The sequence below is a fragment of the Bidens hawaiensis genome, unplaced genomic scaffold (assembly GCF_021521415.1).
Source record: "Bidens hawaiensis isolate Kalapana, Puna unplaced genomic scaffold, B.hawaiensis_p1.1 tig00011901_1, whole genome shotgun sequence".
Taxonomy (NCBI): Eukaryota; Viridiplantae; Streptophyta; class Magnoliopsida; order Asterales; family Asteraceae; genus Bidens; species Bidens hawaiensis.
The window spans coordinates 455604-468964 of record NW_027491954.1 but is presented as its reverse complement, the minus strand read 5'-3'; the positions used below and the strand labels follow the sequence as shown (position 1 = coordinate 468964).

General features: G+C 41.2%; 2 protein-coding genes across 2 annotated transcripts; one reads left to right on the top strand and one right to left on the bottom strand.

Moving 5' to 3' along the window:
* The first annotated feature begins 2123 nt into the window (after positions 1 to 2123).
* LOC143539505 (uncharacterized) lies at positions 2124 to 5845 on the top strand. The gene is made up of 6 exons (XM_077032798.1): positions 2124 to 2529; positions 3626 to 3811; positions 3889 to 4125; positions 4346 to 4563; positions 5103 to 5357; positions 5449 to 5845. Exons 1-6 carry the CDS (start codon positions 2124 to 2126, stop codon positions 5698 to 5700), a joined length of 1554 nt encoding a protein of 517 aa, XP_076888913.1. The 3' UTR covers positions 5701 to 5845.
* Positions 5846 to 7105: 1260 nt separating this feature from the next.
* LOC143539543 (mitochondrial import inner membrane translocase subunit TIM14-3-like) lies at positions 7106 to 12622 on the bottom strand. The gene is made up of 3 exons (XM_077032828.1): positions 12504 to 12622; positions 12062 to 12240; positions 7106 to 7423 (listed from the first exon to the last, which is right to left on the bottom strand). Exons 1-3 carry the CDS (start codon positions 12504 to 12506, stop codon positions 7267 to 7269), a joined length of 339 nt encoding a protein of 112 aa, XP_076888943.1. The 5' UTR covers positions 12507 to 12622; the 3' UTR covers positions 7106 to 7266.
* Between the last annotated feature and the right edge of the window lie 739 nt (positions 12623 to 13361).

The following is a 13361-nucleotide window of genomic DNA, read 5'->3' as shown; positions in this document are numbered from 1 at the left end:
TTCGGCGCCTTGGATGAAAGCGGCGCGAACCAGATCTTCACTTATGTTGCCGAGACTTAGCTTTTTGGAGTTGAAGCGGGTGATGAAGTCTAGTAAAGATTCATCCTCCTCTCTCACGCAGTTGAGGATCGTCCACTGTTCTTCAGTGTACTTCCTCTGTTGGCTGAAGTGCTGGCTGAACTTGTTCTGAAAGTCCGCCCAGTCATATATGTGGTGGACCGGTAAACGATCGAACCATGCCCTGGCCGCTCCGACCAGAGTCATCTGGAACATGTAGCACCACGTGGGTTCCGTCCAGTTGCTGACGGTAGCCCCCGCAATGAACCTGTTCAAATGGTCGTCTGGGTCGGATAGACCATCATAAGTGCCAATGTTGGACATCTGTTTGGCACTTCTCGGGGCGATTGCTTCCGCAATGTCCCTTGCGAATTTTGACTTTCCTGCATTTGTAGCAGTTGGTCTAAAGGTTTTGGAGAAGTCACGCGTGTTTCTCTCCGCAGTTGGTTTAAAAGCTTCCCCAAAATTCCTTTTTGGTTGGACGTCCGTTTCCTTACGCTTCCCTTTCGCCTTATGGCGAGGGTTTGCGTCGGTATCGGACTCCCTCTCGTCGTCTGAGTACTCGCACTCACTGCTCATATTGAGGTGTTGGCGAGTACTGCCGAATTCGTCAGCCTGTTGAGCTGAACGCAAGCGTTCATCCAATTCAGCTTGGAATTCTCTTTGACGTGCTTCGGCCCACGCCTTCACTTGATCTAGTGTTTGGCGAGGGGCCCTCGTTCGATTTTCCAACCGGGCGTCAGTGAACCCCAGTGGAATATTTACTGCACTTGCCCCGGCTTGGGTAGTCGGGGTGGTGTTCGTAAGATTTGTGTAACCGCCGGTGTTCCCCCCAGTTGCTGGGGTTGTGGTTACCGGGGTTCCTTGGTCGGTTACTGGCCTTTGGACCGGAGTAACGTTAACCATTTCTTCAGAAATTTTGAAAAAACTAAAATAGCTCTAGCTTTTATGCACGGATGGCGCCAATGAAGAAACACTAAGTGAACCCTGGACAGATTATAGATAATCTGGGGGTTAAGTAATGTTTCCCACGGATGAGATCTAGCTGAGAAGGTTGTTCTTCAGGAGACCTGCAAAACAGACACCGTAAGCTCGTCACTGAGAAGGGGGGGTTCCTCCTTGTGACCACCCTCCGGCGTGAGAATCAGACTAGATTGCTCTGAATATAAGAGTATATTAAGAGATTGCTAGATAAGATTGAGATATCAGATAATGTCCTTATCATTCCAAGGTGTTGGAGTATTTATAGCCGAAGGTAGGTTTCCAAGCAGGTATAGCCGGCTGAATAGTATTCCTGTTCTACCAACAGTGGACGTATGCACAGACCATGCTGGTTGGTGGATAGGTTACAGCCAACAGTAACAAGGTCGGCTGTATACTGTTCCTTTACTGCCGGCTGCGCACTGTTCCACCAACTGTAGGCTGCGCACGTCCCCTCGTAAGGGTTGGTGAGTAGGCAGCGGCTAATAGTGACAAACAGTACTAGAGGGTGCTCCTCCTCGTATTGTTGTCGGTGAGCTGTCACCCTGTGATTAGTTCATGGGCTGCTCTGGTCAAACTGTCTGTTCCGTCCATACCTTAGTAGGTATAGTACGAAAGACCTTCCAGAAGCATACGGACTGGCTCATTTAGGCGGTAGTGTTCCCGCCTTGCTCATTCCTTCATGTGACAACTGAACGGATGCCTTGTGCGTGTAGCCTTGCTGTTAGTGCGGGTAGCCTTCCCTGATGGCTTGTATCCGCAGCTGCGGGAACAGGCGGGGTACTTCACCATTGGGAGGCTTTCCCTGCGGGTACAGCTGGCGTACTGCGCGTAAGGTTCTTTGAGCATGGTGGGTCCTGCTGGAGCAGTTGGTCATCGCGCAGACGTCCCTGTTCAAGGTGAGTCTTGCGGGTCCAACTGGGCTCTGCTGGGACCTACCTCTTCAACTTCCGTTTAATATATTCCTGGATTCAATTTCACGCTTCATTCACTCTACACACATTCGCTTTACCTTTAATTCATATATTAACTATTATTATATTATTATTATCGTCTAAAACCTAACTGAGTTAGTTTAGTTACTCATGGACAATACCGGTAGACTGAAATCATGGACGGAGGAGCTGGCGAGTCTGGTGGAGGACACCGGAATCCGCTACACCGGCGACGATCATAACACTCGCCTACCAACAACGCCGTCGTATGCGGTGTTGGAAGGCGAAAAGGCGGAATCGGAGAGTTTTAAAGACCAGGTGCAAGGATTTGCGAAGGCGTGGGGTGAGATAGTGGTGGAATTAGGTAAAGGATGTAAGGACGTTGTGTTTCAGACTGTGTTGACGGATGATTCGTTTATAGTTAAGAAAGCGAGAGGTCCGTGGCGAGTTGTGGAACGAAAACTGAGTGTTTTGAATGAGTTGGTGTTGCCGGAGGATCGGGATCCGGTTGTTGCTTGGCAGGTTATATTGTCTGTTTTCCTCATTACTGTTGCAGGTAATTATGATATTATTAGTGAATAATGCGTTACAATAGATAGAGAACTAAATAGCCGAGCTGCGCTAGGATTGATAAAAAGGTTTAAACGAGCGGGACTTTTTCGAGCTCGAGCCGAGCGAGCCTGAGCCTTAAATAAAGCTAGTTTATTAATTGAGCTGAGCTTGAGCTTGGGCTCGAGACTTGTGTACTTTTAAGTTTGACCTCTTTTGTACTATTATGTATAATTTTACATTTCACAGTTGAGCTACAGCTGAGCTTGGCTTGGGCTCGATTAAGTCTTTTCTTAAAATATATTAAAGTAATTATAAATGTATTTAAATTAATTATAAATAATACACACTCAAGTTTGAAAAACAACTCACGAGCCGAGCTTGAGCTTGAGCTTTAGGAAAAGAGCTTGGAACTAGCAGAGCTTGAGCCTAGTCGAGCTCGGGCTGCTTGCACCCCAAGTCGTAGTGCAAATAAATCGGATTACTGAAATTTTAGCTATTTCAGGTCTTAATGATTAGGTTAATCGCATAGCACTAAATTACTGAGAGAACAAAAAGAAAAAAAAAACCTGAATCGTATAATTTTGTTTATTTTTTTGTACTTTATGTTTGTATGCTATGAACTCAAAAAAACTATCAAACTAATTTTTTATATATACCTTTTGAATATTAATTGCTTATTTACACATGTGTAAGCATTGAATTTTAATCATTTTCTTATATTTTGAAAAATCTTATGATGGATAAAAGTTAATGATTTAGTTCTTCTGTTAGTGAAACCTTCCTATAGAAGTATATACCTTTTGAATTTTAATGATTTAGTTCTTCTGCTAGTGAAACCTTCCTATAGAAGTATTTAGGTAGTTCCTTCTTGATGCCATAAGTGGACACTAATTAGTAATTTATATTGTAGAGGTGTCAATTTCGAATTTTTGACCCGCATACTTGCAAAGGGTTAATTTAGATTGTCTTTTATCTCAAACGGGTTGGGAGACATCCAAAAAGCACTGTCTGTATGCAGCCACATTAGTTTATCACACTTGATATATGAGGTTATGGTTAAAAGAATTTTAAAATTGGAACAATATTGTTACATGTTGCAGTTCTATGTGTGAATATCAAACACGACAACATACCCGTCCCACTTGTTCAAGTGCACGCGCTGTCCGCCATGCGTATATTACTTCCCGATGGTAGAAACATGTCGTATCATGAACAAGGCATTTCTGCAGACAAAGCTAGATATGCATTAGTTGCTGTTCACAGCTTTCTATCTTCTCGGCTTGCAGGTTCAAACTGTTCAACACTTACTACAGAACTCTTGTTATACAGGTTGTAACTTGTGAAGCTAACTTTTGTTTTACAGGAATACCAGGGATCAAATTGTCACTTTTGGAAGAGTTCGGGGTTCGACTGGTAACTTATGATCTTCCCGGGTTTGGGGAAAGTGATCCACACCATAATAGGACTCTCCAATCATCAGCTATGGATATTTTATACTTAGCAGATGCACTTAAAATTGATAAATTTTGGATTGTCGGATATTCAAGCAGTGCGGTTCATGCTTGGGCTGCCCTAAAGTACATACCGCATAAAATTGCAGGTTAGACTGTTAGATTAAACGTGTCCCATTAGGTTGGCTAGTTTAACAAGTCAACCCACTAAACCCGTTAACCCAATTTTTTTACAACCCATCAACTCGATTAACACGTTTACAACTTGGTTATCACCACCAACCCGTTAAACATGCTTAGATAAATGGGTTGAACGGGTCATGTTCAAGTTACACGCTACTGAGCCTAAATTTGGGTGATAATGTACAGGTGGAGTAATGTTTGCTCCAATGGTTAACCCGTATGACATGGGTTTGACAAAAGAGGAAAAGTTTGGAATTTGGGAGAAATGGACAAGAAAAAGGAAACTTAATTATTATTTAGCTCGCCGGTTTCCTAGGATTTTAAGGTTCTTTTATCGGCGTACTTTCCTTTCGGGAAAACACGGACCTGTTGATAAGTGGTTGTCCTTATCTCTTTCAGAGCGGGTGAGTTTTATTTTAAATTTTCATCATTTCATTATTGACTGTTTGACCAGTTTCCAGTTTGGCTCGTTTACTCAATTAGCCCGCTGGAGATACAACATAACCCAAAACTAGGGGTGTTCATCGGTTCGGACATCGGTTTATTCGATTTTAAACTTTTTTACTCTAGCAGAAAAGCGAGCTGATTTGAATAAAAATTTGTCTAACGGAACTGAATTCAACCGATTAAAGAGATTTATTTGGTTCGGTTATCCAATTAAACTGGTTGTTATTTGGTTTATTCGACTGAATTCGGTTCGGTTATCCGAATAAGCAAGATTTGTGGAACCAATAACTAATCAACTTCACAATGCGCTTTGGTTTTTTTTCCGGTTACAAATACGGTTTGGTTTTCGGTGTTTTATTTTTGGGTGTTTTTGCACACTCCTTGATTCTACCCTTTCACTAGTAAAAGGTCAGAAATTTTGACGCCATTATTTATAATATTCTGGCAAATGGTTTTTGCGAAGACCTTGACCTATTTATAATCTTGATTAACGCAGGATAAAAATGTGACGGAAGACCCATTATTTATAAAATTCTGGCAAAGGGATGTTGAGGAATCAATTCGACAAGGAACTGTTAAACCGTTCATCGAGGAAACTGTGTTACATGTGTCGAATTGGCCCTTTAGTATAAGGGATTTACATGTGCAAAAGAAATGCCCAGAAAAAGGCTTATTTCACTGGTTCAAGTTCATATCTGAAGAACCAGAATGCGAGTTGACCGGGTTTCAAGGACTGATTCATATATGGCAGGTTTGTAATTTCATCACAACTTATGTTTATTGCAGTTTTGATATTTGAGAAGTTGGTCATAACTGTTTGTTGAATTTGAATTGGTGAGCAGGGAACGGAGGATTTGGTTGTGCAAGCTGCCATGACCGATTACGTGACTCGTGCACTACCAGATGCCATTGTACATAAACTTCCAGATCATGGGCACTTTTCGTATTTCTACTTTTGTGATGAATGTCACAGAGAGATTCTGTCAACCCTGTTTGGAGAACCTCAAGGTCCTGTTGAAGTTAATGATCAAGATCCTATTGAAGTAGATGATGATGATGGTCAAAGTCAAACATCTCCAAGACTTCCCAGCTAAACTCATCCAAACTAGGTTTGACTTTGACTTTTTACCAATATAAACAGAGTTTTGATTTCACAGTATATACCTCACAGGTTTAGTGTCTGTTGACTTTTAACAGTTTAGTCATTGTTCCCACGAAAAGGTTTCTTGTTTTGCAAGAAAATGTGTTCATTTATAGTTTTGATGTTATAACATTAAATTGAAGGTTGAAATTCTGATTTTACTAGGGACATGCTTGCTTTGTTTGGTTATTGATTTCAAAGCATATACTTTCTATAAAAAAGACCTAAATCGAAACAGTAACACTTCGATTGGATTGGGGTCTGTTGGTAATCAAGACACAAAACTGTTTTTGTATTAAAGAGAGGATCAAACCACCACACTTTTACAAGACACTTTAGCCACCTATTTATACTAAAACATACAACATAAAATTTGTATAATCTTGAACAACATGCACAACTAGTTGCAAGTCACAACTTTTATCTTTCTAGATATGCTGACTTCATTATTTTAAATTATCTAATATAACAACTTGACACATAAGTTGTTTACACAAAACATCCTTTTACTTGATCCAGAAGCCTAACCTGACTTCTGTTTTGACTGGACCTGAATATTGACTCGCGACCCGTGTGTTAACAAACCTGTGAACATAACGATTAAGTCTAACAAGGTTCGATTGATGGGATGACTGGGCATACTTGTTTTGGGTCAAATCGGACCTTTTTGAAACGGTTTTTTGAGTAATGACAAAATGGATATTCAAGAATAATTAGCATTTAGGCCAATGGAATTGTGTTTTCTTCTTTCCCTAAAGATTAATAGCATGTTTGGAATTTAGTTTGAAAAGTGTTTATTGGTTTTTTCAAAAAGCATTTTGAAAAGCCAGGATTTGAGGCTTTTGAAAAACTGCTTTTTAACCCTTTCAAAAATCTAAAATAAGAAAGATTTTTGTGATTGCCAAACACCTTTTAATATATTGGCTTTTTAAAAACACTAATAAGCCAATAAACATTTTTCAAACTAATCCCAAACATCCTCTAACAATGCCATTTTTGAAGAATCATAATAAACTTGACAATCCATTTCATTTCATTAGGTATTGGTGCAACGTTACGTATTGATAAATCTCTAACTTTAGGTCTTTCTTTGAGTATTTAAACAGAGAATAGTTGTTTGAAAGTGAACTCTCCCAATATACGCATAGTCCTAACGATCAGCAACAAAGGCTTTTAGAAAGTTCTACATCTGTTTTCGTAACGGCTGAAAGGTTAAGGCGCGCTGATGGTGGCTTTGCTGGTGGGCATGCCTATTCTAACTTAGAAGTGAATAGGTATGACTCCCATGTCATTTTAAACAAAAATAATCCAAATCAACCTATTTATTGAAGAACCGGTATGACCGCCATAGTGCCATGTCAATATAAACAGTAACAGAACATAAACTCCAAACCTAAACTATGAGCATGACCATGGGTCATTTTAAGAAACATCAAGCTTTTAATAGATGGTACACAAATCAATAAGAAATTAAAGTATAACCAAAATTTATGTTCTTTATTCTCCTTGATGGAGATAATCAGAAAGCCGAACCATTGTTGCTTTTCTTCCTCATATTCATATCTTTGGCTTCACTGATCTTTGAAGCGAGATAGCGACTGCCACCAGCGTCCGGGTGGTTTGCAAGCATTACCCTTCGGTGTGCTTCCTTTATCTTATCCATTGCACTACTTCCCCTAAATAACAAAAAATCATCACATTATATAAAAGAATATAAATAATATTTGTCGAAACATGAAATAAACTTGACCTGATCCATGACGATGTTTCCACGGATTTCGAGATGAACGAACCACGTCTTGATCTTCTTCTCCGGTTGCCTGAGATCTGCAATGGCCTTTCGGGGATGTGGAGGTGACTGCTAAGAAATCTCAAGGATCTCTTGTTTACAGACAAGAAAATGGTTATGGTGGTGGCTCTTACTGAGAGTGACCCACGCTCAATAAGAAGGTGGAGACCTCCTTATATAGGGAGCCTCATGGCCACCATCATGGTACCCTAATGGGCCTAGCCCGATTAGGGTTACCTCCACAAAACCCCCTCAGCCCAATAACATTGTATTAGTCCATATAATAAAATAAGCCAAACATAATAAATTTAGGGTCGTAAAACCGGGTTTAGTACCATACCCCTACAAGCCCCCCAAGTCCAGTGTTGCTCCTAGGCGTGCAAGCGTTTAGGTGGAGCGCTGGACTTTATAAGGTGTGTTAGGACATGAGGCGGTTTTTTCCCTTTTCTTCGGCTTTGTCTTTATTGTCTGAGTTTTGAGAGGTTTTCTCCATGATGGTGACATGTTGTGATCCTTATGATAATAATGGTGCACTGGCATGAATAAGATATAGCACGCATCATAACAATAGTGGCGCGGAGCCTGATAAAAGATAGAGCGCGCATCTCGATAATAATGTAATGCAATTTGCGCGCGAGGTAGCTTACGAGCTATAAAAATAATGAAGCTTGCGCGCGAGGCGACTTACGAGCTATAAAAATAATGAAGCTTGCGCGCGTTGCGGCTTACGAGCTATAAAAATAATGAAGCATGCGCGAGTTGCGGCTTATGAGCTATAATATGATGATAATGACTGGCCCACAAGGGCCTCTTCTACGCAGGATGACTATCCCGGCTTGTCTTCAAAATAATAATGGAGGCACAAGCGGCCAGATAATAATAATAATGTTATTGGTGCTTGTGCGGCTCGTAGCCGAACCTGCAAAAACATATAAACTAAAAGTGGATGTATTACAAGGTTCCCATCCTCGGGCAAATTATGAGTTGTGCCCAACCTACATTGGCGCGTGGCCGTTTGGGTTTATGAGGATTCCCAACCTTTAAGTATGGCGCGTAGCCGTATGGGTTTATGAGGATTCCCAACCTATGATTAGGACGTCTTCCATCCTTAGGCGAATTATGAGGTGAGCCCAACCTAGTATTTGGCGCGCATGCATGGCGGGAGAGTCTTGACCCTCAGCACTGTTCGTCCGCAACGCACTTGCTATGACGGAGTGGTGATCCGTGAGTGCGCATGCATGGCGGCGGAGTGTTGGTCCGCGGGCGCATGCATTGCGGAGTGATGACTCGCGGGCGCGTGAGCATGTGATATGCGCCATACGCAGATGTGATATGCGTGAGCATACGTGATGCGTGAGCATATGTAATTTGCGTGAGCATATATGATGCGCGAGCATATGTGATACGCGCCACGCGCATAGGTTTTGGCTTTGTGTCCATGACATCCTGATTTTAAGCCTGGTCTATCTTGTGGGTTGACCCGCCCCGCTCGATGTTAAGGCGGGTGCATACCCCTTCGAGCCCCTCCAGTCTAATGTGTGTCTTGTCTCGCGCGAGCGAGGTAAGATAGATATTAGACTTAATAGTTTGCTTTTTCAACAGTGCTTGTTAAAACGAATCGTCGATGCACGTGGTTGGTTGGTGTTGGATCGCGGTGGTGCGGTGTTTGGCGCCAGCGCGCATGTGTGATGGCGCGCTGCTGCTTCATAGCGGTGGCACTCATGCATGGTGGGATGCACCATGGCGACCAGATGGTTATCCGCGGGGACGCGCTGCTACTTCATGGCAATGTACTGAACCGCGGTGGCGCATGCGTGGTGGCGATGCATTGAATCGCGGTGGCGCATGCGTGATGGCGGCATATCGAACCGTGGTGGCGCATGCGTGATGGCGGCATATCGAACCACGATGGCGCATGCGTGATGGCGGTATATCGAACCGTGGTGGCGTATGCGTGATGGCGGTGTATCGAACCACGATGGTGCATGCGTGATGGCGGTGTATCGAACCACGATGGCGCATGCGTGATGGCGCGCGCGTGTGCTTGTTGAATATAAGGTATGCTTACACTTTGAAATTTGAACAAGGTTGTAAGGAAATTATTTTTACTTACTCCTTAACCGTTGTCATATTTCAAGTTATTTTGCGATATTTTGAATATGCTGACACGTGCCTTGGCATTTCATTATTCCTCTTTTGCGCGACGTTATCGTGCATTTATTATAAGGAATTATGAATGAGTTTTTTAGCCTTTACGTGTCAGTATGTTTTACTCTGCCTATATCCATTGTAATCCCATGCGCGGCCCCGACCTGAAACCTTAACAATTATGCTTTGGCATGTGCTTTGCCTTAGTTGTGCTTAGGTATTTTATGGTCCAGCTGCGTAATGCGTAGGAGGAATGCTATGAGTAATTTGAGCTAAGGCTCATGTTATTGGGCTAAGGCCCTAACGTTTTAGAGTTAAAACTCGTCAACGCGTCTGAGCTTGAAGCTCGCGCATGTATGTTTTACTTCGCTTTATTTTTAGTTTGATGTCAATACAATGTTGTCATATTGCTCAAATTTATAAAGGGTAGTGTGAAACATGTATGCAAAATCAAAATCAGGCTCGCACATGCATGGCGGCGGAGTCGTGACTCGCAGGCGTGCATGCATGGTGGCGAAGCTTGATCCTTGGCAGTGCGCATGCACGGCGGCGGAGTGGTGACTCGCGGGCGCGCATGCATGGCGGAGAGTTGCTTGCATGGCGGCGAGTTGCGTACAAGCATGGTAGAGGGTTGCGCGCACATGCATGGCGTTGGAGTCTTCTACGTAAAACCAAAAGCATTGAGTCGTCTTCGAACTCACATGGTGGTTTCCGCGAGCGCGCATGCATGGCTGCGGAGTGAGAATCCGCGGGCGCGCGTGCATGGCGGCGGAAGTCTTGTAATTTTTGGATCTACAATTTGAGAGTTAGATCTGTAATTTTAAACCTAGAATCCAGGTCTGTAATCTAGATCTAGATCTGTAAATCAGATCTAGATAGATCTGAAGCTCGGAGTGGAGAGAATTTAAAACCATCACAGATCCGGAGGCTTGATCATCCGAATCAGGTAGTTTCTTTTTTTGGATCTACAAATCTTTTTCAGCTTCATTTTTGCACAGATCTGGAAGCCTCTTTTAGATCTATGGATCTTTTTGAGCTTTAATAGAACAAATCTTGAAGCCTCTTTCTGTAAACTTCCAGATCTGGGTTTTTCTTGGGAGAGATCTGAGAACCGAGACGAAAATCGAAGGGTTGTTCGTTGCCGTCCCACGGATGGCGCCAATGTCGAAACATGAAATAAATCTGACCTGATCCATGACGATGTTTCCACGGATTTCGAGATGAACGAACCACGTCTTGATCTTCTTCTCCGGTTGCCTGAGATCTGCAATGGCCTTTCGGGGGTGTGGAGGTGACAGCTAAGAAATCTCAAGGATCTCTTGTTTACAGACACAAAAATGGTTATGGTGGTGGCTCTTACTGAGAGTGACCCACGCTCAATAAGGAGGTGGAGACCTCCTTATATAGGGAGCCTCATGGCCACCATCATGGTACCCTAATGGGCCTAGCCCAGTTAGGGTTACCTCCACAAAACCCCCTCAGCCCAATAACATTGTATTAGTCCATATAATAAAATAAGCCAAACATAATAAATTTAGGGTCGTAAAACCGGGTTTAGTACCATACCCCTACAATATTAATTCACCCTTCTCTAGTTCTATGTGCTTTCCTTAAACTACAAGCTCATAATCACGAGTGGTAAAATGGGTTGCGTCCACAAGGTGGTCGGTCGAAAAAGCACATGGATCCGAACATGACATGAAAGCTGGTTATAAAATTACAAGTTCAAACAAAACATACGAATATATATTTAAAATACAAAATCTAGAGGTGTACAAAACCAGTTTTTTTTCCCAAACTGATCCTGGTCCGGCGTGGGCCAACAAAAGTTGAAACCGGCTTGAATTGGAACCAGTTCGAAGAAAGCCAAAGATCGAGTTTGACCGGTTTGAAACTGGATTTTGACAGGTTTGGTCGGAATTGATTCGTTTCAACCCTACAGTTCGGCTGGAACCAGTTAAGGCTTGGATCAACAAAAGTCAAAACCGGTTTGAGTTGGAACTGATTTTAAGAGTTAAAAAATCAGGTTTCACTGGTTTCAACCATGGTGTTCGGTTTGGAACAGGTCCGGTTGTTATCCAACTAGTTCCTAATCAGAACCAAAGCCAGTTCTTTTGTACACCTCTAATAAAACCTATTGCATTTTCTCTTTTATCTTTCAAACTTTGGCATCAAATACAAAAATCGATAAAAAATATATATTGAGCCCCGCCAGACCTGAAACAGCCCATTTCGCTAAAATGTCCACGGATTCAACCACAACCTATTAGATTAAACCCAAACGCACAAATTCCGCATAAAGTCGAAAATTCACACCCATACAGTCATCATAACTTTTTACTAAACAACCAACAAGTTTGAATAAAAATCAGGATACCTGACTCCAAGAATAAGTGCAGCTTCTCTTCTAGTCATCTGCGGTTGAAACCCGCCTGGATAAAATTTGCGAAAGGCGCTTGCAGCCGGTCTAGCCTTGAATGCATTCCAAGCTTGAATGCTATACCGACCGGCGTATGCAGCACCAGCAACTGCAAGCCCTACCAACAATGGAGTTGCCTGACCATGGTTATAGTGTAAATATTCATAAATTGGCACTAAAATAGTAAAATCAAACAAAAAAACACAAACTTGATTGTTGCATTTAATAATACAGCACTAAATTCATAATATTTAATCTCTGTTACGAAGATGAATTGTATTGTATTGCTATTGTTTTCATTAATTTGAGAAATTGAATTGCATACGAACAAATAGAACCAAAATCTAAAATTAATAACAAGTATTATTGCAGAAATTAATAGGATTGACGACTGACTAACCATTGAAGATCTGAATCGGTTATATCAGAGAGTTTGAAGGAATCGAAAGCTTGGCAATAGATTATGGCTTGCAGCTTCGAGAATTTAGGGTTTTATCGTCGCAACGTTTCTGGGAATTTGGAGAATTTGGTGGATTTGTTAAAAATCAGGGTTTGATTTTGGGGGTTTTTTAATTTGGGGTTCGCCGACTCTCTTTCTTCTTGTCCAAGTTAGCAAAATGTCCAAAACTTTCAGTTTTGAAAAATCAGATTAAATTGACACCTTATTTCTCAGTTAATATATCTTAACTCAATAATTAAAAGAAATTAATTGTTATTTTTTACATGCCAATGATCTCTAGTCTAATCGGTTAAAAAGGTAGCCCGTCAAGTTCAACAAAAGAATAATGCTTTTTACATGGGCATTATGCAGAAAGTAATGTAATGTTAGAAATTATAAAACAAATGGTATAATTATTAAAACTTTATTGTCAGGTGCAAGTCATGTGTAATTTTTATAAACGTTAATAATTTTTTATTAGTCATTTAAAAAAAATGCAATATTAATTAAGTTTTTTTTTTCTTTTTAATATGTTTATGCTATTGTCTTATAAGAATAATTACGTTTTAACTAGGTTTTTAATTATAAAAAATATGTTTTTTTTTCAAATACAATATTATAAATCACTAACCTAAACGTTTTATTCATCGTCGCGTCAGAATTTCTATGTAAAGTTTGTATATGATATGAATGTGTATTAAAATTTGGTATTTATTAAACAAATTTTTGAGCATAGTGAATTTACTAGACTATCTCCTGTTACGATTAAACATAGTAACACATATTATAACAATGAATGAACATAAGGATTTTACATAG